The 27,938-nt window shown below is 49.4% G+C and overlaps 1 protein-coding gene across 1 annotated transcript in view; it reads right to left on the minus strand.

The window, feature by feature from the left end:
- LOC135004243 (zinc finger protein ZFP2-like) overlaps window positions 1–25,420 on the minus strand; it is a 41,134-nt gene extending 15,714 nt beyond the window's left edge. The window contains exons 1-3 of the mRNA XM_063951795.1: window positions 25,348–25,420; window positions 25,132–25,229; window positions 24,288–24,975 (exon numbers count right to left, since the gene is read on the minus strand). Coding sequence (XP_063807865.1) covers window positions 24,288–24,975; window positions 25,132–25,229; window positions 25,348–25,381 — 820 coding nt within the window. The 5' untranslated portion in view covers window positions 25,382–25,420. The remainder of the gene's footprint in view (window positions 1–24,287; window positions 24,976–25,131; window positions 25,230–25,347) is intronic.
- Window positions 25,421–27,938: the final 2,518 nt, after the last annotated feature.

Consider the following 27,938-nt stretch of genomic DNA (forward strand, 5'->3'; position numbering starts at 1 on the left):
GAATTTGAATTTCTGCAGAAAGAAATTTAGGTCTTTTAGGTTGAGGATCGGTCTGACCAAGCCGTCCGGCTTCGGAACCACGAATAAGCTGGAATAAAAGCCTTGGCCCTGTTGCGCAGGGGGAACTGTGATAATGACCTGGTTCTGACACAATTTTTGTATTGCGTCGCACACTACCTCTCTGCCAGTCAGAGAAGCTGGCAAGGCTGATTTGAAAAATAGGCGAGGGGGAATGTCTTAAAATTCTAGTTTGTACCCTTGTGACACAATTTTTTAAATCCAAGGTTCCAGGCCCGAGCGAACCCAGACCTGGCTGAAGAGCTTGAGATGTGCCCCAACCGGCGAGGACTCCCGCAGGGGAGCCCCAGCGTCATGCGGTGGACTTGGCAGAAGCCGTGGAGGACTTCTGTTCTTGGGAGGCAGAGAAGCCTGGGTTTCTTTTACCTCTTCCCCTGCCTCTAGCAGCAAGGAAGGCAGAGCCTCTTCCTCTTCGGTATCTATTGGGCCGAAAGGACTGCATTTGATAATAATGCATTTTCTTATGTTTTGGGGGAACATAAGGTAAAAATGACAATTTTCCTGCGGTAGCTGTAGAGACGAGGTCTGTAAGGTCGTCCCCAAACAACGCACCTCCTTTATAAGGCAAAGATTCCACATTTCTTTTGGAATCAGAATCCGCATTCCACTGGTGAATCCACAATGCTCGCCTAGCAGCTACCGCCATTGCATTGGCTTTTGCTCCCAGCGTCCTTGATGTAACCCAGCGTCAGCATTATGCTGTTTCTGTCTAGGGTATCTATATCCGTTAACAAGGAATCTGCCCATTTCTCAATAGCACTACTGACCCACGCAGAAGCAATGACCGGCCTGAGTTGTGTACCCGTGGTCGCATAGATGGATTTAAGAGTAGCTTCCTGCTTACGATCCGCAGGGTCTTTAAGGGTCGTTGTACCAGAGGACGATAAAGCCACCTGTTTTGATAAATGCGACAGGGCCTTATCAACCACAGGGACCGATTCCCATTTTTCCCGATCAGCAGTGGGGAAAGGATATGCCACTGGAATTCTTTTGGGAATCTGAAATTTCTTGTCAGGAGTGTCCCATATCTTCTCAAAAAGAGCGTTCAGTTCATGAGAAGGGGGAAATGTTACCTCAGTTTTCTTCCCCTTATACATACAGACTCTAGTATCAGGAACAGTCGGGTCGTCTTTTATATGTAAAATATCTCTAACAGCAACAATCATGTACTGAACGCTCTTAGCTAATTTTGGATCCAATCTAGAATCAGCATAATCGACACTGGAGTCAGTATCCGTGTCGGTATTGGCATCAGCTAACTGGTCAAATGTACGCTTACGTGACCCCGCAGAGTCCTGAACCTGAGACAATACATCATCCACAGATTTCTTATAAGCTTGGGTCTGAGCCTCAGCCTTATCCAACCTCTTATTAATAAGAGCCATATTCACATTTAAAGCATTCAAGACATTATTAGCCCAGTCAGGAGTCGGCTGTGTCGACGGGGCCACCCCTAATGTTATCTGTGCTCCCAGTACAGGCTCTTCCTGGGAAGAGCATTCAACCTCAGACATTTTCACCACACGTGTACAAACACCTCCTTCTTGCTTGAACTTCCATATTACTCTGGGCAGGAGTGACACCGGAGGGAACATGTACGGCAGCCGAAAGTTCCATGAAATTGCCAGAGCATCCACGAACGCTGCTTGAGGATCCCTCGGCCTTGCTCCGAAGACCGGAACCTTGTGATTGTGTCGAGACGCCATCAGGTCTACATCTGGTAGGTCCCACTTGTCCACTATGAGTTGAAATACTACCGAATGAAGGCTCCACTCTACGGCGTGTACGTCCTGACGACTGAGATAGTTGGCTTCCCAGTTGAGGACTCCCGGAATGAACACTGCGGATATGGCTGGCAGATGGCGTTCTGCCCACTGAAGAATCCATGATACATCCCTCATTGCCATGCGGCTTCAAGTGCCGCCTTGATGATTTATGTAGGCCACCGTGGTGGCGGTGTCCGACTGTACTTGAACAGGCCTGTTCTGTACCAAATACTGGGCCAGGTTCAGTACATTGGACACTGCCTGCTTTTCCAGAATGTTGATCGGGAGGAGAGACTCCTCCTTGGTCCACCGACCCTGAAGGGAGTGTTGCTCCAACACCACGCCCCAACCTCTCAGACTGGCATCAGTCGTCAGCAGGACCCAGCTGGATATCCAGAAGGGACGACCCCTGCTCAATCGTTGGTCCTGAAGCCACCAGCTCAGTGACATACAGACCTCCAGAGACAAGGAGATATCATTTGAGATCTGATCCGGTGAGGAAGGCCGTCCCACTTGGCAAGAATCAGCCTCTGCAGAGAGCGAGAATGGAATTGAGCGTACTCCACCATGTCGAATGCCGACACCATGAGACCTATTCAAACTAAAACATTTAGAAAAAAGGTTGACTGTAACACTTTCTTGGGATACACAAGCTGCCACTATAAACCTTGGGTCAATAATATCCCCAAAAGCCAGTATCTGAGGATTAAAAGAAACTGTTCCAATGAGAATGATTTTATTATCCAAAGTAGGGAACTGACACAATCTCTTTTGGATCAAGGCTATCCGAAATTTCTCCTAGATTTGGCTTATGAGGAGGTATCAAAACAATGTAGGCAGGAGACTCTACTAGATAAATCTGAAAAAAAGAAGATCAGTTATATATCAGAAAATAATGAACCACTCTTTATTTCAAGATTTAATAATTCATCAAATAAGATTAGAGATATCCTGACAAAAAACTTCTCTGTGTTAAAGATGGACAAGGTGCTATCAGGGTGTTTGAATGATAAACCTAGAATAGTTTTCAAAAGAGCTAATAACCTACAAAACCATCTTTCACCCAGTTATTTCAAACCCATTTCTACTTACTGCACTAAGAAGCCTCATATATCTCAGGCACAGAGAGGACAATGTAAGAAATGTTTTAAACCCAGATGTATCACCTGTAGATTCATTGATTCAGAGAGCCATGACTTTTCAGCCCCGAAAGACACTGGGAATTATAAATTTAGTATTATCGGATCCATTACCTGTCAGACCACATATGTTATATATGTAATAACTTGCATATGTGGCCTGCAGTATGTAGGTCGTACTACCCGGTCACTCAACACACGGTTCTTAGAACATAGAAGACTAATTAACAAGAAGTCACTCACGCACAGTGTGCCCAGACATGTGGTTCAATCACATGAGGGGGACATTAAGGTTATCTCTATTAAGGGCATTGAGCACATAGAAGAGACCCCAAGAGGTGGCAATAGGTTCAATCGCCTCTGCAAGCGAGAGGCGTATTGGATCTGTTCGCTCAATACCCTTGTTCCAATGGGTTTGAACGAAAACATTGAAATGAACAACATATGACAAATTAGTCTATGGCCCAATATTGTGTGACTATGTATCTATAGAATACTATTACTTTTTTCTTGTGGGTGTCTGGTTATATATATATATATATATATTTTATAAAAAAAATTTTTTTTTTATATATATAAAAAAACTTTATTAGTCTAGGTCTGGCAATGTTGAAATATTGTCTATTTAAAAAAGCTAAAGTAAATAACTATATAAATTAAGGTTGTGATCTGATTTTGTTGTGGGTCTCGCTGTGGCTCGATCCTGTGACCTTGGGAGCTGGAGTCCTAGAACTTACCTGATGAGCTATTGAAACTTATGCTTAAACCAAAGCTCTTAGTAATATTAGGAGTGCTATAGGCATTTTCTGTTTAAATGATACTTATGTTCTCTGTGATGCCATAAATTAAATAATAATGAAATAAGGAAATGTTGTTATGTAGAATACTATAATTTATATACCTGTATGCAATTATTGATGTGTCAACAAAGAATTTAGATACATGTAATCTCCCTTAAGCATGTTTTATCGATTGATAGAGTTTTCCCTATAAAGATAGATAGGTTTATTTCCTCTGAATAAATTAAGCTGGTGCATCAATTAAATACAGGTGTAGTCCAAACGAATGAGACTTTCTTATTGGCTGAATGGACTTTATAAGCATACCTGCTATGGACACCTGTATTAACCTCCTGAGGAAACCGCTTACCACTAGAGCGGAGAAACGCGTAGAGGACGCTCCATTGTGCACCGTGTATGCTACAGTCAGCCTGGTTCCCTGCCACTCGTTTCCTCCGTGTGCAAACCTTTCAGTGCGTCTACCAGTTGTGAGGACCGAACGCCGTGACCGCCATATCCGGCAAGCCCTCCCGGGACATCCTGACCGCTGGGTCCAACACCGTTAAGTATCCATGCAGTGTCAGCTTGAAAAATACTAGCAATTTGGTGGAGAAATTTCCGTGACAGCCTGGTCTGGTAATTCCATCTTCTGCATTGTCTGTGTGATTATACTAAACGGATAATTGAACTGCTATAGAGGTCTAATCTGAATTATCATAAAACCATTCTATGCTCTCTAATCATCTGCGCACTTGGAGGACATAATTACAACTGAAAGGCAGATAAAAGGAACCCTGGATTGCTAATTAAGCTTTGACCGACAATTACCAGCTGATTTCTGTTGCTGTAGATCATGATTGGAATCTATCTTTGAACTTTTAAATACAGTTATGTGCACTGTTATGAGCTTATTGAAGCGTCAGCTTATATAGATACTCAATTGAGTTTTTACTATACTATGTGTGTTTAAATTGATATTAAATTTATGAATTGAATTTTAAACCAGCGCTCCTTATGTTTGTCTCTAGTTTATCAGAGATTTATATATTTATCTTATCTTGACATCCAGTTGTCCCATAGGAGCTGCTATTGGAAGCTATTTATTATATGTATTGACAAAAGATAAAACCTTTTTTCCGTGTGTTTACAGGTAGATATATTTGCTTTTGTGCGCCCGATCAAATATTCATATACACTCAAGTAACGTTGAGTGTATATTGAAAATTATATTTGGAGACCTAGTACTTGCATTGCCGAATGTATCGACACTTGCGGATAGGAAGCAACGAATCTTATCCTGAAGTTTCAGGGCTTTCTCCTGAGACAAGAACAACCGCTGGTTGTGAGTGTCCAATAACGCTCCCAGGTGCACAGGAGAACTTCTGGAGAATTTGCTAGGATCAACAAATCGTCCAGATACGGCAGGATCCTGACTCCTTGACGGCGGAGTGCAGCCGTCATCACCGCCATAACTTTGGTGAAAACACGAGGAGCCGTTGTCAAACCAAAAGGCAACACCCGAAATTGGTAATGGAGGTTGCCCACTGCAAACCGCAGGCACTGCTGATGTGACAGTGCAATAGGAATATGGAGGCAGGCATCCTGTATGTCCAGGAAGACCATATAGTCCCCAGGCTCCAAGGCCAGAACAATAGAGCGGAGAGTTTCCATACGAAACTTGGAGACTTCCACATACTTGTTTAATGCCTTGAGATTGAGAATGGGCAGAGAGGACCCATTCGGTTTCGGGACTAGGAACAGTGGTGAATAGTACCCCTTGCCTCTGAGTCAGAGGCACCTGTACCCACCACTCCTGTAGTCAGGAGGGAATGTACTACCTAATGAAGAGTGTTTGCTTTTACCGGATCCAGAGGGACATCTGTCAGGCAAAATCATTGAGGGGGATGTTTCTTGAAGGATACGGCGTAATCTCGAGTGACAAATTCCCAGACCCAGGCATCTGAAGTGGTCTTCAACCATTCCTGGGCAAAACCTAGAAGTCGGTCCCCTACTCTGGGATCCCCCAGGGGGAGGCCCGCCCCATCATGCGGCCAGCTTGTCAGTCTTGGAAGCAGGCTGACGGGCAGGCCCGCTTAGGTCTGGGCTTGGCAGGTTTGGAAGCACAAGCTTGTTTCGGGTATGCCTGACCTTTTGCTTTTCCTGGAGGATGAAAGGGATGAGGGAAAAGTACTTTTAGCCTTCGGAGCAGTACTAGGTAGGCAGGCTGTTTGTGCGGAAGCCAGATCAGCCACAATCTTATTGAGGTCTCCAAAGAGAATGTCTCCCTTGAAAGGAAGCACCGCCAGGGTTTTCTTGGAATCCATATCCACCAACTAGGATCTCAACCAAAGGATACGTCTGGCCAAGACGGACGTAGTAGTAGCCTTGGCCGCCAGCACCCCGGCATCGGAGGCCGCCTCCTTAAGGTACCGAGAAGCCGTGGCAATATAAGAGAGACATTGTCGAGCATGCTCAGATGCGTTAGAAGGCAGCTCCGCTTCTAGTTCTGGAGCCCACGCCTCAACTTTAGCAGCCCATGTTGCTGCAATGGTTGGCCTATGCACAGCCCCCGTTCGGGTGTAAATCGCTTTCAAACAACCCTCCACACGTCTATCCGTCGGTGCCCTCAGAGAGGTGACGGTAGTTACTGGCAGAGCAGAGGAAACTACCATGCGTGCCACATGAGAATCTACAGGCGGAGGAATTTCCCAATTTTTACATAGCTCTGCAGAGAGAGGATAGCGAGCCAACAGTCTCTTATGCAGTGTGAATTTTGTTCCCGGGTTTTCACAGGATTCCTGAAGTATGTCAGCCAAGTGTTGAAAAAGAGGTAAAACCTGTTTAACCATTTTCATACGTTTAAATCTGTCCGGATTTTTAGAGACAGCCACAGGCCCAGGTTCATCAGAGACCTGAAGAATGAGCCCGAAAGCCTCCACAAATCAGGGACATCCACCATAGACTTTCCTACCCCATCAGAAGCATCTGAGTCAGTGTCTGTGGGATCAGTATATGCACCATCCTCCTCAGAGGATGTGTACAGGACAGCGGTGGATTGGGAGGAGGTAATAACCCGTTTAGAAGGCGTCTTAGGTGGGCGAGAGTGAGATTTAGATCTAGTCAGTGATCGTTCAAGTGCTGTAACTGAGTTGAGATTCGATCCGCCCATGGCATATAGACTGCAGGGACCATAAACTGCTGCACTGGCACAGGTGGTCCCACAGGGGGCGCCCGTTTAGTTACCAGCGTATGTAACAACGTGGAAAAGGTAGCCCAAGGTGGGTCATTAGTTGCTCCCGGCGCTACAGACCCACAGGGGGGTAAGGAACCCCCTGAACCTGAACTCTCTGCTGCCATATATTCCTCCAAAGTGTCTGCAGCATCACCGCCATGCAATGTGGGAGAAGCCCCAGCGTCGATGCCTCGTGTAGCTGACATAATAATAATAAGCACAATATCAGGCAACCTGGTACAATCATAGCAGCGAAATACCTAGCAAGAACTCCCAGTGCAGGGTGACTATCCTGTCAGCCCAAACCGGGAACCAAGAGATATATGTATATAAATATATAAAGTGACTATAAATCACAAAGAAAAATACACAGCAAGTATATCTTGTGAAATACCTATATTATTCAGAAAACCTGACACTCTGAGCTCTCAGGTTACAGAATATAGGAGTAGCAAGCCGAGGGAAATATCCAAGATGTCAGCCACGCAGCAGCTACATGCACACACACACATATATAGACACAAGCGTACCATGCAGGAATTATACCACATAAAACTGCACCGGACTAGCAATACAAAGTAATACTCAGTAGAGCTATATATGTAAACAGTAGATATAACAATGCACAGTAGGTACTGGATGTATATCACAGGGAGTTTGTACCGCACAACCCTGACTGTATGCACTCTTTCTTATCTAACACTGTCCCAGTGACAGGTAGAATACTTAAGTGTCCTGTAATATGCACAGCGCTGGCGATCAGACGGCTTTACAGAGGAGGATTTGCCCCAGCAGTCCCAGGAACAGCGCTGCTCCGTGTAATGGCGGCTGACAGGGAGTGAGGGAGAAATATGCACAGTGATCGCAAAATACGCGCTTTGGAGCGTTTTTACGCGCTATGGGCAGAGAAGGACTCGGATTTTAAAAGTGAGCGGGTCCAGCAGGACGCGCTGTTTTTCGCTGACTGTCGCTTCACAGCCAAGAGAAATCACCAAGCCCTGCCTCACCAGCCAATAGCCGCCGGCAGCTTCTCAACATCCAATCGCTGCCGGTAGCGTCTCCCAATGCAAGCGCCACCTCAGACGTCTGTCCCTCCTCCCTACCCTGCCTCCAACCCATTGAATGTGCAGCTGGCAACCGGGCGGGGATATCACGATGACGGGTATGGAAGATGCTGGAGGGAGCAGAGGAGAAGGAGAGGAGCGCCTTCACCACGGGCAGCCCAGTGGGTCTGCTGCAGAGAACATGAGCTGGGGCCAGCGGAACATGTCAGTGCGGTCGAGGCTACCGCAAAGTATCAAGAGGTCAGAGCGTTGCGGGCGGGCTCATGAAGAGAGTGCGGGGTCTGAGATCAACGAGACAATTTGATGGTTCACAGACATGCGGGTGGTTACTAGCGAGTGATCAATCTACAGTTTCACATACATGCAGGTGGCTATCACGAGTGATAAAAAATGCGACCTGGGGGAATGGTGTTAAATCTTTCGTTTCATGAACGTGTGGGCGGGCCTTTCCTATATGTATTTAATGGCCAATACCTGCACATTATACCTGTGAAGGTGCAAGCGGGAAACTGGGGCGCGTCCTGTTACGCTGCATCTTATTCCCCCAGCGTCCGTTCCACTCCCAACTACTAATACACACATCCTGCCCCCTGCTACCACTACTGCACCCATCCTGCACCTATCTTACCCCCTGCTACCACTACTGCACCCATCCTGCCCCCTGCTACTACCACTACTGCACCCATCCTGCCCCCTACCACTGCTGCACCTATCTTACCCCCCTGCTACCACTACTGCACCTATCTTACCCCTGCTACCACTACTGCACCTATCCTACCCCCTGCTACCACTACTGCACCTATCCTACCCCCTGCTACCGCTACTGCACCTATCCTGCCCCCTACCACTGCTGCACCTATCTTACCCTCTGCTACCACTACTGCACCTATCTTACCCCTCTGCTACCACTACTGCACCTATCTTACCCCTGCTACCACTACTGCACCTATCCTACCCCCTGCTACCACTACTGCACCTATCCTACCCCCTGCTACCACTACTGCACCTATCCTACCCCCTGCTACCACTACTGCACCTATCCTACCCCCTGCTACCACTACTGCACCTATCTTACCCCCTGCTACCACTACTGCACCCATCCTGCCCCCTGCTACCACTACTGCACCTATCTTACCCCCTGCTACCACTACTTCACCCATCCTGCCCCCTGCTACCACTACTACACCTATCTTACCCCCTGCTACCACTACTACACCTATCTTACCCCCTGCTACCACTACTGCACCTATCTTACCCCCTGCTACCACTACTGCACCCATCCTGCTACCACCACTACTGCACCTATCTTACCCCCCTGCTACCACTACTGCACCTATCTTACCCCCCTGCTACCACTACTGCACCTATCTTACCCCCTGCTACCACTACTACACCTATCTTACCCCCCTGCTACCACTACTGCACCTATCTTACCCCCTGCTACCACTACTGCACCCATCCTGCTACCACCACTACTGCACCTATCTTACCCCCCTGCTACCACTACTGCACCTATCTTACCCCCTGCTACCACTACTGCACCCATCCTGCCCCCTGCTACCACTACTGCACCTATCCTACCCCCTGCTACCACTACTGCACCCATCCTACCCCCTACCACTGCTGCACCTATCTTACCCTCTGCTACCATTACTGCACCTATCTTACCCCCTTGCTACCACTACTGCACCTATCCTACCCCCTGCTACCACTACTGCACCTATCCTACCCCCTACTACCACTACTGCACCTATCCTACCCCCTACCACTACTGCACCTATCCTACCCCCTGCTACCACTACTGCACCTATCCTACCCCCTGCTACCACTACTGCACCTATCCTTCCCCCTGCTACCACTACTGCACCTATCCTACCCGCTGCTACCACTACTGCACCTATCCTACCCCCTACTACCACTACTGCACCTATCCTACCCCCTGCTACCACTACTGCACCTATCCTACCCCCTGCTACTACTACTGCACCTATCTTACCCCCTACCACTACTGCACCTATCCTACCCCCTGCTACCACTACTGCACCTATCCTACCCCCTGCTACCACTACTGCACCTATCCTTCCCCCTGCTACCACTACTGCACCTATCCTACCCGCTGCTACCACTACTGCACCTATCCTACCCCCTACTACCACTACTGCACCTATCCTACCCCCTGCTACCACTACTGCACCTATCCTACCCCCTACTACCACTACTGCACCTATCCTACCCCCTACCACTACTGCACCTATCCTACCCCCTGCTACCACTACTGCACCTATCCTACCCCCTGCTACCACTACTGCACCTATCCTACCCCCTGCTACCACTACTGCACCCATCCTGCCCCCTGCTACCACTACTGCACCTATCCTACCCCCTGCTACCACTACTGCACCCATCCTACCCCCTACCACTGCTGCACCTATCTTACCCTCTGCTACCATTACTGCACCTATCTTACCCCCCTGCTACCACTACTGCACCTATCCTACCCCCTGCTACCACTACTGCACCTATCCTTCCCCCTGCTACCACTACTGCACCCATCCTGCCCCCTGCTACCATTACTGCACCTATCCTACCCCCTGCTACCAGTACTGCACCTATCCTACCCCCTGCTACCATTACTGCACCTATCCTACCCCCTACCACTACTGCACCCATCCTGCTACCACCACTACTGCCCCTATCCTTCCACCTGCTACCACTACTGCACCCATCCTGCCCCCTGCTACCACAACTGCTGCACCCAACCTGCCCCCTACCACTGCTGCACCTATCTTACCCCCTGCTACCATTACTGCACCCATCCTGCCCCCTGCTACCACAACTGCTGCACCCAACCTGCCCCCTACCACTGCTGCACCTATCTTACCCTCTGCTACCATTACTACACCCATCCTGCCCCCTGCTACCACTACTGCACCCATCCTGCCCCCTGCTACCACCACTACTGCTCCCATCCTGCCTCTTACCATTACTGCACCCATCCTGCCCTCTGTTAGCACCACTACAGCACCTATCTTACACCCTGGTACCACTACTGCACCTATCCTACCCCCTGGTACCACTACTGCACCCATCCTGCCCCCTGCTACCACTACTGCACCTATCCTACCCCCTGCTACCACTACTGCACCTATCCTGCCCCTTTCCATTACTGCACTCATCCTGCTACCACCACTACTGCACCTATCTTACCCCCTGGTACCACTACTGCACCTATCCTACCCCCTGGTACCACTACTGCACCCATCCTGCCCCCTACCACTGCTGCACCTATCCTACCCCCTGCTACCACTACTGCACCTATCCTACCCCCTACCACTGCTGCACCTATCCTACCCCCTGCTACCACTACTGCACCTATCCTACCCCCTGCTACCACTGCTGCACCTATCCTACCCCCTGCTACCACTACTGCACCTATCCTACCTCCTACCACTACTGCACCTATCCTTCCCCCTACCACTACTGCACCTATCTTACCCCCTGCTACCACTACTGCACCTATCCTTCCCCCTACCACTACTGCACCTATCCTACCCCCTGCTACTACTACTGCACCTATCTTACCCCCTGCTACCACTACTGCACCTATCCTACCCCCTACCACTACTGCACCTATCCTACCCCCTGCTACTACTACTGCACCTATCTTACCCCCTGCCACCACTACTGCACCTATCTTACCCCCTGCTACCACTACTACACCTATCCTACCCCCTGCTACCACTACTGCACCTATCTTACCCCCTACTGCACCTATCCTACCCCTGCTACCACTACTGCACCTATCTTACCCCCTACTGCACCTATCCTACCCCTGCTACCACTACTGCACCTATCCTACCCCCTGCTACCACTACTGCACCTATCCTACCCCCTGCTACTACTACTGCACCTATCTTACCCCCTGCTACCACTACTGCACCTATCCTACCCCCTACCACTACTGCACCTATCCTACCCCCTGCTACTACTACTGCACCTATCTTACCCCCTGCTACCACTACTGCACCTATCCTACCCCCTACCACTACTGCACCTATCCTACCCCCTGCTACTACTACTGCACCTATCTTACCCCCTACTACCACTACTGCACCTATCCTACCCCCTGCTACCACTACTGCACCTATCCTACCCCCTGCTACCACTACTGCACCTATCCTACCCCCTGCTACCACTACTGCACCTGTCCTTCCCCCTGCTACCACTACTGCACCTATCCTACCCCCTGCTACCACTACTGCACCTGTCCTACCCCCTGCTACCACTACTGCACCTATCCTACCCCCTGCTACCAGTACTGCACCTATCCTACCCCCTGCTACCACTACTGCACCTATCCTACCCCCTGCTACCACTACTGCACCCATCCTACCCCCTACCACTGCTGCACCTATCTTACCCTCTGCTACCATTACTGCACCTATCTTACCCCCCTGCTACCACTACTGCACCTATCCTACCCCCTGCTACCACTACTGCACCTATCCTTCCCCCTGCTACCACTACTGCACCCATCCTGCCCCCTGCTACCATTACTGCACCTATCCTACCCCCTGCTACCAGTACTGCACCTATCCTACCCCCTGCTACCATTACTGCACCTATCCTACCCCCTACCACTACTGCACCCATCCTGCTACCACCACTACTGCCCCTATCCTTCCACCTGCTACCACTACTGCACCCATCCTGCCCCCTGCTACCACAACTGCTGCACCCAACCTGCCCCCTACCACTGCTGCACCTATCTTACCCCCTGCTACCATTACTGCACCCATCCTGCCCCCTGCTACCACAACTGCTGCACCCAACCTGCCCCCTACCACTGCTGCACCTATCTTACCCTCTGCTGCCATTACTACACCCATCCTGCCCCCTGCTACCACTACTGCACCCATCCTGCCCCCTGCTACCACCACTACTGCTCCCATCCTGCCTCTTACCATTACTGCACCCATCCTGCCCTCTGTTAGCACCACTACAGCACCTATCTTACACCCTGGTACCACTACTGCACCTATCCTACCCCCTGGTACCACTACTGCACCCATCCTGCCCCCTGCTACCACTACTGCACCTATCCTACCCCCTGCTACCACTACTGCACCTATCCTGCCCCTTTCCATTACTGCACCCATCCTGCTACCACCACTACTGCACCTATCTTACCCCCTGGTACCACTACTGCACCTATCCTACCCCCTGGTACCACTACTGCACCCATCCTGCCCCCTACCACTACTGCACCTATCCTACCCCCTGCTACCACTACTGCACCTATCCTACCCCCTACCACTGCTGCACCTATCCTACCCCCTGCTACCACTACTGCACCTATCCTACCCCCTGCTACCACTGCTGCACCTATCCTACCCCCTGCTACCACTACTGCACCTATCCTACCTCCTACCACTACTGCACCTATCCTTCCCCCTACCACTACTGCACCTATCTTACCCCCTGCTACCACTACTGCACCTATCCTTCCCCCTACCACTACTGCACCTATCCTACCCCCTGCTACTACTACTGCACCTATCTTACCCCCTGCTACCACTACTGCACCTATCCTACCCCCTACCACTACTGCACCTATCCTACCCCCTGCTACTACTACTGCACCTATCTTACCCCCTGCTACCACTACTGCACCTATCTTACCCCCTGCTACCACTACTACACCTATCCTACCCCCTGCTACCACTACTGCACCTATCTTACCCCCTACTGCACCTATCCTACCCCTGCTACCACTACTGCACCTTTCTTACCCCCTACTGCACCTATCCTACCCCTGCTACCACTACTGCACCTATCCTACCCCCTGCTACCACTACTGCACCTATCCTACCCCCTGCTACTACTACTGCACCTATCTTACCCCCTGCTACCACTACTGCACCTATCCTACCCCCTACCACTACTGCACCTATCCTACCCCCTACTACCACTACTGCACCTATCTTACCCCCTGCTACCACTACTGCACCTATCCTACCCCCTGCTACTACTACTGCACCTATCTTACCCCCTGCTACCACTACTGCACCTATCCTACCCCCTACCACTACTGCACCTATCCTACCCCCTGCTACTACTACTGCACCTATCTTACCCCCTACTACCACTACTGCACCTATCCTACCCCCTGCTACCACTACTGCACCTATCCTACCCCCTGCTACCACTACTGCACCTATCCTACCCCCTGCTACCACTACTGCACCTGTCCTTCCCCCTGCTACCACTACTGCACCTATCCTACCCCCTGCTACCACTACTGCACCTGTCCTACCCCCTGCTACCACTACTGCACCTATCCTACCCCCTGCTACCAGTACTGCACCTATCCTACCCCCTGCTACCACTACTGCACCTATCCTACCCGCTGCTACCACTACTGCACCTATCCTACCCCCTGCTACCAGTACTGCACCTATCCTACCCCCTGCTACCACTACTGCACCTATCCTACCCCCTACCACTACTGCACCTATCCTACCCCCTGCTACCACTACTGCACCTATCCTACCCCCTGCTACCACTACTGCACCTGTCCTTCCCCCTGCTACCACTACTGCACCTATCCTTCCCCCTGCTACCACTACTGGACCTATCCTACCCCCTACCACTACTGCACCTATCCTACCCCCTGCTACCACTACTGCACCCATCCTGCCCCCTGCTACCACTACTGCACCCATCCTGCCCCCTGCTACCACCACTGCACCTATCCTACCCCCTGCTACCACTACTGCACCTATCCTACCCCCTGCTACCACTACTGCACCTATCCTACATAATACCACTACTGCACCCATCCTGCTACCACTTCACTTATCCTACCTCCTACCACTACTGCACCCATCCTGCTACCAGTACTGCACCTATCCTACCACCTTCCACCTCTACTGCACCCATTCTACCCCACATACCCACACAGTGCCCATTATAAACACCCCCATACCCACATAGTGCTCATTATTCACACCCCCATAGTGACCATCATCTGCACACCCCTATACCACACAGTGCCTATTATACACCCCCCACAGCTCTCAGAACACTCTATACCCACACAGTACTCATTATACACACTTACAATGCTCATAGCACCCTCTATACCCACACACCTGCACAGTGGCCATCATACGCACAACCCATACCCACACAGTGCTCATTATACACCCCAACCCTGGCACACACAGCGCCTAGTATATGGGTACTCAATACCCACAGTGCCCAGGATACATCCCCCCATACACAGTGACCAGCATACATAAAATCCAATATCCACACACAGTGCTCAGCATAGACACAATTGCCACACCCACACAATGCTCAGCATACACACAAACAATCCCCAAACCAAAGCAGTGCCCAGCATACTCACCAACCCCATACTCAAACAGTGCCCAGCATACTCACCAACCCCATACTCAAACAGTGCCCAGCATACTCACCAACCCCATACTCAAACAGTGCCCAGCATACTCACCAACCCCATACTCAAACAGTGCCCAGCATACGCACACACCTCGTGTTATAGCGGTAGGGCTTCAAGAAGGACACGGAGAAGCTGATCTTAAAAGTTGACGGGGAGCAGGAAGCACCAAATCCTGGGTACTGATGCCTCCCTACCCCTAACACTGCCTACAGCACTACCTGCACCTAACCCCCTACTTGCCTCCCAATACTGCCATAACTGCTATCAACCATGTTGGGTGGTTCAATGCTATGTGGAGAGGCATAAGGGGAGCTCAAAAGCATACATTGCTATGGGACCCAGAAACTGTGAAGTAGGACCCCAATTTTTTAAAGTGAGGGGTCCCCGGGACCCACAATTTTTCCTGCTCGGCGCGATCACTGTATGCAGTTTCACACACACCCATAAAACGGCCAGTTTCCGCCCAGAAACACCCACTTCCTGTCAATCACATTACGATTGCCAGAACGAAGAAAATTCCTCGTAATGCCGTGAGTAAAATACCTAACTGCATAGCAAATTTACTTGGCGCAGTCGCACTGCGGACATTGCGCATGCGCGTTAGCGATTGATCGCTCCGTTGCGAAAAAAAATCAACGAGCGATCAACTCGGAATGACCACCATTGTTTCTTTTTTAGATGGAACCATGGGTCGTGCACGTGATGTGACTGGCAAAGGGGAGCCATTGGTTTTGGCCGAGACCATGGCAATAGCCTGGAGGAGGTGGCGGCATTTGTTTGTTGGTGATCCCTCGTAGACAGTGAGTAGTATCAATCTACAGAGGAAGAAGCATGGACACCAAGAATCTCAGCGGCGGAACAGTGGGCGAAATCAGGATCACAGGCATTTAAGGCGCCCAGCAACCACCAATCGTTCCAAACGCATCAGGAACTGCACCAAAAAAACAATGCCGGACCCAGCCAAACAGTCCCACAGTCCCAGATCTGGTGAATTGGAGGGCCACGTTAGATGTGGTGGCACGTCAGACTGGTGCTCTAAAAACCAATCCAAGCCTTTCGGCCACTGTTCCACCGCTGAGAGCACACCTAAAGTTTAACACTAATGAGATAGCTATTTTTATGGTAATTATTTTGAGCAATAGAGTAGGACCTGCAGTGTAGTGGGGTCCCTTGTCGGGGGCTGCAGGCTTAAATGCATTGAGCAATATCACTGACCTGGTTTGGGAGTGTTGTGGACTCGGGGCTTCTTCCGATGACCGGGAAGAGGAACCGCCACTGGGTCGTAGTAGAGATGGCCGGATGTAGGTCTTCCTCATGCAGAACTAAGACGGCAGGCGGGAGGCCCAGAGGAATTCTTGTAGGTCTCCTGTAAGACAAGACTTGTAGAAATAATGAAGGCTGGGGTACTGAGATATTGGAGACACTGTGGTATTGAAGGCACTGAGGTACTGGGAGTACAGGGAGTGCTGGGAGACCCTTGGAGGCACGGAGGTGTTTGGAGGCACGGAGGTGCTTGGAGGCACGGAGGTGTTTGGAGACACCGAGGTGTTTGGAGGGACGAGGTGCTTGGAGGCACGAGGTGCTTGGAGACACGGAGGTAACTGGAGGCACGGAGGTGCTTTGAGGCGCGGAGGTGTTTGGAGGCACGGGGTGCTTGGAGGCACGAGGTGCTTGGAGGCACGGAGGTGCTTGGAGGCACGGAGGTAACTGGAGGCACGGAGGTAACTGGAGGTACGGAGGTAACTGGAGGCACGGAGGTGCTTGAGGCGCGGAGGTGCTTGGAGGCACGAGGTGCTTGGAGGCACGAGGTGCTTGGAGGCACGGAGGTGCTTGGAGGCACGGAGGTGCTTGGAGGCACGAGGTGCTTGGAGACACGGAGGTAACTGGAGGCACGGAGGTGCTTGTAGGCACAGGATGCTTGGAAGCACAGGTTGCTTGTAGGCACAGGATGCTTGGAAGCACAGGATGCTTGCAGGGACAGGATGCTTGGAAGCACAGGATGCTTGCAGGGACAGGATGCTTGGAAGCACAGGATGCTTGCAGGGACAGGATGCTTGGAAGCACAGGATGCTTGCAGGGACAGGATGCTTGGAAGCACAGGATGCTTGCAGGGACGAGGGAGCTCTGGATCATAGCTTCCACAGGAGAAACGAAGATACTCAGGCATCGGATCTCTGCCTGGTATCTGATTTTAAATTCCCCGCCCTAGCCTGATTGGCGGAGCAGGCAGGTGACGTCAGACCTGCTCCGCCTCCTTGCCCTTGCTTGTGATGGCGGCGCCCTTGCTTCCGGGAAGCCGCCGGAGAGCAGCGCCGACCCGCCGCTGAAGCCGGAGACTGACAGGGGAAGAGAGGCGCCGGGCAGACCAGGCCACCCGCAGGGACAAGCGCGGTCGCCGCTGCCCGAGGTTCGTGACAGTACCCCCTCCTCCAGGAGTGGCCCCTGGACACTTCCCGGGCTTAGTCGGATGTCTGGAGTGGAAGATCCGAATCAGACGAGGAGCCGTTACTTCAGTAGCCCCAATCCAACTTCTCTCCTCAGGTCCATAACCCTTCCAGTCCACCAAGTACTGTAATTTTTTATGAAGATAACGAGAGTCCAGAATAGCTTTGATTTCAAACTCCGCTCCAGCTTCTGCCACTACGGACGTTGGCCTTGGGAGTGCTGAGTGGAATCGATTCAGTATGAGGGGACGGAGTAGAGAAACATGGAAGGCGTTAGGTATGCGAAGATGGGCAGGCAAACCCAGTTTACAGACCACAGGATTTAAGACTTGTAGCACAGGGTAAGGACCGATGAACCTTGGAGCGAATTTCATGGTGGGCACCTTCAACCGGAGATTCCGTGTGGACAGCCATACCCTGTCCCCAACTTTATATTGAGGTGCGGCTTGCCGTTTCTTATCTGCAAAGAACTTGTACCGAACAGAAACCTGCTTAAGATTAGCATGAACCTTTCTCCAAATTTGTCCAAAGTGTCGTAGAGTGGACGCTACAGCAGGAACCTCTATTATCGGAAGGCTTGGAAATTCCGGAACACGGGGATGGAACCCGTAGTTGACGAAAAATGGTGATTCCCCAGTGGAAGAATGAAACAAATGGTTATGGGCAAACTCCGCCCAAGGCAACAACTCCACCCAGTTGTCCTGTGAAGGAGAGAGATACAACCGAAGAAAAGTCTCTAGATCTTGATTGACTCGTTCCGTTTGTCCATTTGTTTGGGGATGATAAGCCGACGAAAACTTAAGTTTAATGTGTAGAGTTGAACAAAGGGCTTTCCAAAACCTGGCGGTGAACTGTACTCCACGGTCAGAAACAATCTCTTGTGGCAACCCATGCAAACGAAAATGTTCTCGGATAAACAATAGAGCCAGTTTCGGTGCTGTCGGAAGACCAGTCAAGGGCACAAAGTGTGCCATCTTCGAAAAACGGTCAACGATAACCCAAACGGTGTTGCAACCCTTGGAACAGGGCAAGTCAGTGATGAAGTCCATGGAAATGTGAGTCCAGGGTCTCACAGGGATAGGCAGAGGACGAAGTAACCCTGCAGGAGGCAGACGAGGAGATTTATGTTGTGTACATTGGGGACATGAATTAACGCAATCTTGTACATCCTTCCTCATGGTGTTCCACCAGTAAGACCTTTGCAGAAACTTGTACATCTTCTGAGCGCCGGGATGACCGGAAAACTTGGAGTTATGGACCCACCGTAGTATTCCTGGGCGGAATCTAGCTGGTACGGACATTCTTCCAGGAGGAGGAGCTGGAGTAGTTAAAGCAGCAGAGACAGAAACTGGATTCAGAATTAAACCCCGCTCCGGAGGTTCATCCTCGTCTGTGGGAACCTGTGAACGGGAAAGCGCATCTGCTTTAATATTGAGAGTCCCGGCACGGTACTTGATAATGAACGAGAATCGGGAAAAGAAAAGTGCCCATCTCGCCTGGCGAGGATTCAAACATTGTGCGGATTTGATGTACAGTAAATTCTTGTGATCCGTGTAGATGGTAAACACATGTTTAGCCCCTTCTAGAAGATATCTCCATTCTTCCAAGGCAGATTTGATTGCCAAGAGTTCCTGGTCTCCAATAGAGTAATTTCGTTCGGCTGGAGAGAATTTACGAGAGTGGAAGCCACACGGATGTAATTTCTTATCAGAGGAATGCTGGGAGAGGACAGCCCCCACCCCGACTGAAGATGCATCAACTTCTAAGAAGAAGGGTTCCTCGAAATTTGGTTGTTGGAGAACTGGAGCCGTCGTGAAAGCTAACTTTAAGCGAGAAAAAGCTACAATGGCTTCCGGAGGCCACAAACTAGGATTAGAACCCTTTCTCGTCAGGGCAGTAATGGGTGCAACAATGGTGGAGAAACCTTTAATGAATTTCCTGTAGTAGTTCGCAAAGCCCAGGAACCTTTGTATTGCTTTCAGGGAAAGAGGCTGAGTCCAATCACGAATGGCCGACAACTTTTCCGGATCCATGCGAAGCTCCGTCCCCGAGATGACATAACCGAGGAACGGAATAGATGTTACTTCAAAGGTACATTTGGAAAGCTTGGCGTAGAGATGATTCTCTTGTAAACGGTGTAGCACCTCTTTGACTTGAGTCCTGTGTTCGACAAGATTCTTGGAAAAAATCAGTATGTCGTCCAGATATACCACAACGCTCTGATACAGCATATCACGAAAGATTTCGTTGACGAATCCCTGGAAAACCGCGGGAGCATTACTAAGACCAAACGGCATCACCAAGTATTCGTAATGCCCATCTCGGGTATTAAAGGCAGTCTTCCATTCATCCCCCTCTCGGATGCGTATAAGATTATAAGCTCCTCTCAAGTCGAGTTTTGAAAAAATGCGGGCACCACGAACCCTATCAAATAACTCTGTGATTAGTGGCAAGGGGTATTTATTCTTAATAGTAATGTCGTTTAGGCCGCGGTAGTCGATGCATGGTCTCAACCCCCCGTCCTTTTTCTTCACGAAAAAGAAGCCTGCACCAGCAGGGGAGGAAGAGGGGCGAATGAATCCCTTGAGCATATTGGACTTAATATACTCCGACATGGCTTGAGTCTCGGGAAGAGACAGAGGATATGTGCGACCACGAGGTGGCGTCTTCCCTGGGACAAGGTCAATAGGGCAGTCCCAAGGCCTGTGAGGTGGTAACAGGTCAGCAGCTTGTTCCGAAAATACGTCCTTGTACCCTTGATATGCCTCCGGAATGTGCTCTTCATCCGTTTTGGAGGTAACACGGAGCGGACAAACAGGAGTAAGACAATTAGTGTGACAAAAGGAACTCCAGGACAGAATTTGTGACGACTTCCAATCGATGTGGGGGTTATGACTTTTCAGCCAAGGCATTCCAAGAACCAGATCATGGGGCATTTCTGGGATTACCAAGAGTTCCAAATCTTCCTGATGTAGAGCCCCGACCCGCAGCTTAACTGGCCCCGTGCGCCACATTATGAGACCTTTGGAAATTCTAGTCCCGTTGATAGCCGTCAGTGAAATTGGCCGCTCGATAGGCCGTAACTTTAAACCCAAACTTTGGGCACAGAAGGAAGAAACGAAGTTCCCTGCAGCTCCGGAATCCAATAGGGCTTCACAAGACCTGGAGACTGAATTGGAGACTAGAGTTACTGGAAGCAAGCAGTCCGAAGTTGGAGAAGCTTTTGTCGTAACTCCCAGCTTGACTCCTCCGGAACAAGCTAGGTCTGCCCGTTTCCCGGACGGACTTTACAAGATTTAAGAAAATGATCTGCGGCTCCACAGTAAAGGCAGAGTTTACCCTCACGACGACGCTGTCGTTCTTCCGGAGACAGTCGGGAGCGGTTAATTTGCATGGGCTCATCTGAGCTAGGTGAGGCCACCGGCCTAGGAGTAGGATTCCGGAACCTGGAACGATCCGAACGGTTACGTTCTCTTCCACGCTCCTGCATCCGAAGATCCACCTTGACGCAAAGGGAAATCAAATCTTCTAATGGATCCGGCAGATCTCTAGTAACCAGCTCGTCTTTCAGCCGGTCGGAAAGACCGTTCCAGAAGGCAGCTCTCAGGGCATCATTATTCCAGCGTAGTTCGGAAGCAATGGTCTGGAAATGAACCACGTACTGGCCCACGGAACGGGCGCCCTGCCGAACACGGAGCAAATCGGAAGAAGCAGTGGTCATTCTGCCGGGCTCGTCGAAAATCCTTCGAAAGGACGAGATGAAGTTGGTGTAGTTGGAAACCATGGGATCAGATCGTTCCCATAATGGAGACACCCAATCCAAAGCAGAACCTTCCAACAGAGAAATAATATATGCTACCTTGGACCGGTCTGTAGGAAAGTTGTGTGCAAGTAGCTCGAAATGTACCTCGCACTGGTTCAAGAAACCACGACAATTTTTGGGATTCCCATTATAGCGGGACGGAGTAGGCAACTGAAGGCGTGGAGTGACACCGGCCGATGGTTGAACATTGCTGGCAACGGCAACTGGTGCGACTGCTGGAACAGGAGCCGGAATTACTGAGGCCAGAGACGCCTGAATCTGATCCAGACGCCCGGACAACTGCTGGAGGTACTGCATCACCTGACCTTGTGCTGCTTCCTGACTTTGCACTCGAGAAGCCAGGTTCTGGATGGCACTAGAGTCCGTGTTCCGATCCCCCGAGTCCATGAGGCCTGAGTATACTATCACTGACCTGGTTTGGGAGTGTTGTGGACTCGGGGCTTCTTCCGATGACCGGGAAGAGGAACCGCCACTGGGTCGTAGTAGAGATGGCCGGATGTAGGTCTTCCTCATGCAGAACTAAGACGGCAGGCGGGAGGCCCAGAGGAATTCTTGTAGGTCTCCTGTAAGACAAGACTTGTAGAAATAATGAAGGCTGGGGTACTGAGATATTGGAGACACTGTGGTATTGAAGGCACTGAGGTACTGGGAGTACAGGGAGTGCTGGGAGACCCTTGGAGGCACGGAGGTGTTTGGAGGCACGGAGGTGCTTGGAGGCACGGAGGTGTTTGGAGACACCGAGGTGTTTGGAGGGACGAGGTGCTTGGAGGCACGAGGTGCTTGGAGACACGGAGGTAACTGGAGGCACGGAGGTGCTTTGAGGCGCGGAGGTGTTTGGAGGCACGGGGTGCTTGGAGGCACGAGGTGCTTGGAGGCACGGAGGTGCTTGGAGGCACGGAGGTAACTGGAGGCACGGAGGTAACTGGAGGTACGGAGGTAACTGGAGGCACGGAGGTGCTTGAGGCGCGGAGGTGCTTGGAGGCACGAGGTGCTTGGAGGCACGAGGTGCTTGGAGGCACGGAGGTGCTTGGAGGCACGGAGGTGCTTGGAGGCACGAGGTGCTTGGAGACACGGAGGTAACTGGAGGCACGGAGGTGCTTGTAGGCACAGGATGCTTGGAAGCACAGGTTGCTTGTAGGCACAGGATGCTTGGAAGCACAGGATGCTTGCAGGGACAGGATGCTTGGAAGCACAGGATGCTTGCAGGGACAGGATGCTTGGAAGCACAGGATGCTTGCAGGGACAGGATGCTTGGAAGCACAGGATGCTTGCAGGGACAGGATGCTTGGAAGCACAGGATGCTTGCAGGGACGAGGGAGCTCTGGATCATAGCTTCCACAGGAGAAACGAAGATACTCAGGCATCGGATCTCTGCCTGGTATCTGATTTTAAATTCCCCGCCCTAGCCTGATTGGCGGAGCAGGCAGGTGACGTCAGACCTGCTCCGCCTCCTTGCCCTTGCTTGTGATGGCGGCGCCCTTGCTTCCGGGAAGCCGCCGGAGAGCAGCGCCGACCCGCCGCTGAAGCCGGAGACTGACAGGGGAAGAGAGGCGCCGGGCAGACCAGGCCACCCGCAGGGACAAGCGCGGTCGCCGCTGCCCGAGGTTCGTGACAAGCAATACATGAACTAAAACTCCACTGTTTATTATTGTTAGTTAAAATAGTGAGTGCAAGACACATTTATGTATGTAGTAAGGCTACTGGGAGACCTTAGATTGAGCAATATTGGATCTGACCATTACATTCCCTAAAGTCATAACCTCAGAACTGCACAGAGCAGGAACTATTATTCACAAGTAATTAGGAATGTGTTCATCATGAACAAGTCCACAATTACTGTCTGAAGGTTACACAATTATTTCAAGTCTACACAATTGATATTTGAGGATAAAGCCTTTAACAGAAAACACCCCTGAAGAAGTCACTATTGATGAAACGCGTTGGTGACATGCAATTTGGATTTAGAGTGAAATGGAGTGGATAAGAACGAGCCCGCCCATGCAAGGGTGAGAACAAGTGCAAAACGCTTGTCTTATGATTATACAGATATGTACTTGTGATAAGCTTTTAATCTGTTTTACTTGAAGTTCTAGATTCAAATTTCATTTTATTTCTGAATCTTATATGAATTGTATTTGGTGAGCTCAGGTCTACTGTATAGCAGGAAATATTTCATACCTGCATCATCTAACAAAATGCATATAAATTAGGCACTCCACAAAAAACAATACTAATTATATTATATACATACATACATACATATATACACATTTATATATAATCACTAATAATAAACTTCTGCTTGTTACTTTTAATAACATTATAATAAGTGTGTAATAACTCTCTACATGTGATATTTGTCATGGATAGCCTTGTGTTAGAAACACCCAACTGAGAACAAGGCTGATGGCGGAGGAGGGTGTAGGATAAGAGATTGCTGTAGTGACTGAGCAATGAGAATATGTGACTTCTGTAATAAGTGTTTATTACTCACCTGTGCTGATATCTGTAGGGATCTCCTCCTCCTTACACTGCTGATCACCCCTCACATACGTCTCTTCTTCTCCCTTCATATCTTCTGCCTTTATATCAGTCACATACGTCTCTTCTTCTCCCTTCATATCTTCTGCCTTCATATCAGTCACATATGTCTCTTCTTCTCCCTCTATATCTTCTGCCTTTATATCAGTCACATACGTCTCTTCTTCTCCCTCTATATCTTCTGCCTTTATATCAGTCACATACGTCTCTTCTTCTCCTTCTATATCTTCTGCCTTTATATCAGTCACATACGTCTCTTCTTCTCCCTCTATATCTTCTGCCTTTATATCAGTCACATACGTCTCTTCTTCTCCCTCTATATCTTCTGCCTTCATATCAGTCACATACGTCTCTTCTTCTCCCTCTATATCTTCTGCCTTCATATCAGTCACATACGTCTCTTCTTCTCCCTCTGTATCTTCTTCCTTCATATCAGTCACATACGTCTCTTCTTCTCCCTCTATATCTTCTGCCTTCATATCAGTCACATACGTCTCTTCTTCTGCCTCTATATCTTCTGCCTTCATATCAGTCACATACGTCTCTTCTTCTCCCTCTATATATTCTGCCTTTATATCAATCACATACTTCTCTTCTTCTCCCTCTTTATCTTCTGTTTTAATATCAGACAAACGTTCTTCCTAAATAACCAAAAAATAATACAATGGCATTTGCATAGTGTTAGATTAAACTGAGGTGAAACAGTATAATATCAGTGTATAAGACACACAGCTTCTCTACACATTATATAGTGACAGTCACTTTGGTATATTGGGGAGATCCTAAATACCACCTACCTGATCCTCCTGTGGGATCCTGTGATTCTCCTCTGTACAATCCTGGGAATACAGAGGACGGGGACATCTCTCTGGGGTATCTCTGTTACTGGGCCCATCTGTAGGAGACACACAAAGACTGAGAACAGTGTATATATGTGATTATCAGATGATGTTTGTATATAGGGGCCCCCATAGCTGCTCTCCCCTGTACAATACATGACAGTCTCCTCTTACCCAGTGATGTGAGGGGCCGGTGATTCTCCATCATCACGTCCTTGTACAGACCCCTGTGTTCCTCTATATACTCCTCCTCCTGCATGGAGACATAGACAGTGACATCCTGACACCTTATACACACACAGTGATACAGTCATCCCCCAGACACATTCCCCCGGTGTTACTGTATAATGCCCCATTTCCACCAATCACCTCTCCAGTCATCACCCAGACACGTCCCCTGGTGTTACTGTATAATGCCCCATTACCAGCAGTCACCTCTACAGTCATCACCCAGACACATCCCCTGGTGTTACTGTATAATGTCCCATTACTAGCAGTCACCTCTCCAGTCATCACCCAGACACATCCCCTGGTGTTACTGTATAATGCCCCATTCCCAGCAGTCACCTCTCCAGTCATCACCCACGCACGTCCCCTGGTGTTACTGTATAATGCGCCATTCCCAGCAGTCACCTCTCCAGTCATCACCCACGCACGTCCCCTGGTGTCACTGTGTAATGTCAAGGGGTCAGCTTGCTGGGGGTCGCTTGCGTGGAATTTAATAAGTGTGGAATTAAGAAGTGTGTTATCCGAACAGTTAAAAAAACAGCTGAACAAACATTGAGCACCATCAAGGAAAGGTAACTTACTTAAACAACTTATTCCTACACCACTTAACCCAAAATTATCTCACAAACGACCACAGCATGTTCATCAAACTACTGTTTCTTATTTCAATTCATGGAATTCTCACCAAATGTAACATTTTTACACTCACCCTAAAACTCACCCCTCTGTGCACATTACAGCTTCTATTCTCCACTCCCCTCTTCTAACCACTCATGAGATTTATACTTACTTCTCTGCAAGTACTATGACAACCACAATTGGCCACCAGAATAAACATTCGCAAACATCCACCAATATTTATCTCACTCTTCTGCTTTTATTATCTGGTGCCATATCACCAAATCCAGGCCCCAACCACCTGTCCCTCTCACACTCAGCTATCTCAAAACAACATAGAACTCCATCTAACCTCATAAATATCACGAGTCTCCCATCCCCTTCCAAGTCACTAAAATGTGGCTTATGGAATGCACGCTCTGTTTGTAACATATTACCATCCATCCATGACCTCTTCATATCTCACAACTTTTATCTGCTGGCTATAACAGAAACATGGCTCACACAATCAGACACGGCCTCCCCTGTCCACTTCACACACACCCCCAGGCCTGGTAATAGTAAAGGTGGTGGGGTTGGAATCTTACTGTCCCAATTTTTCACATACACTACCTTAAGTTCCATCAATCGCATTCACATCATTTGAAGTTCACTCTATCAGGATCCTCCCCCCCCCCCCCCTCCCCTTCTCTCTGCATGTTGCAGCTATCTATCGCCCTCCTGGGCAACCCAAAGAACAATTTCTAGAAGATTTTTCTGCCTGGCTTCCACACATATTATCCTCTGACATCTCCACCATCATTATGGGCGATTTCAATATAGCTCTTGACAGTCCACAATCTGTTCATGCCTCCAAACTCCTCTCTCTAACCTCCTCTCTTGGCCTCACCCAATGGTCTGAGTCCTCTACTCACTTGGAGGGCCACTGCATTGATCTTGTGTTCACCAGGCTCTGCTCAGTTTCTGAATTCATTAACACTCCTTTCCCTCTCTCTGATCACAACCTGATAACCTTCACAATCTCTTCTATTACTCTAAATTCTATGACACTAAAACCTAGCAAGCCTCCTCTAACCCGCAGAAATACTAACAATATACATTTTCAACAACTTTCCACTTCTCTGCAACAACTGCGCTCACCAATCTCTACATTTACCACACCTGACACTGCTGTATCCCACCTGCACAAGACCCTAGAGAGTGCCCTTGATGAAGTGGCTCCAGTTACCCATCACACTCCACGTAGGCTTAGATGCCAACCATGGCACTCTAAATCAACAAGACACCTACAAAAACTGTCACGTAAAGTAGAACGTCAGTGGCGTAAATCTCAGAATCCAAGTGACTTCCTCACATATAAGACCACCTACCACTCCTATCATCAGGCCCTGGACACTGCCAAACAAACATATTTCCAATCTCTCATCTCTTCTCATGCCACCAACCCCGTGACTTTAATACATTTTTTTTTTTTTTTAAATCAAGTACTTTTTTTATTTGGTTTTTTGACATTTATACATAACTCAAAACAAACATCAGCATTCTATTGACTGTAACAATTGCCATCAATAAAATTATATATGTTAAAGTTCAACATGTAGTGTGCGTCAATTATATTCACTTAGGGTTTCTTATCAAACGATATCTGTGTAAAGAAGGACTAGGTGTCCAGTGTCGGTCTGGCCAGCCTTGTGCTGCACCAGCGGTCCCACTTCTCTGTAAATTGAGAGGAGGAACCCCTTATCTTATACATATATCTCTCGTGTCGTATTACTGAATTTACTAATGCCCTCCACTGCTCCACCCTAGGCATGTCAGCTGAGAACCAAACCCTGGCAATGACAACCCTCGCCAGCGTAGTAAGACACAGGACATACCTGTACATTACCACAGAGTGTGTTTCCTCAAGATCTAATCCA

This window comes from Pseudophryne corroboree, unplaced genomic scaffold (genome assembly GCF_028390025.1).
Source record: "Pseudophryne corroboree isolate aPseCor3 unplaced genomic scaffold, aPseCor3.hap2 scaffold_1914, whole genome shotgun sequence".
NCBI lineage: Eukaryota > Metazoa > Chordata > Amphibia > Anura > Myobatrachidae > Pseudophryne > Pseudophryne corroboree.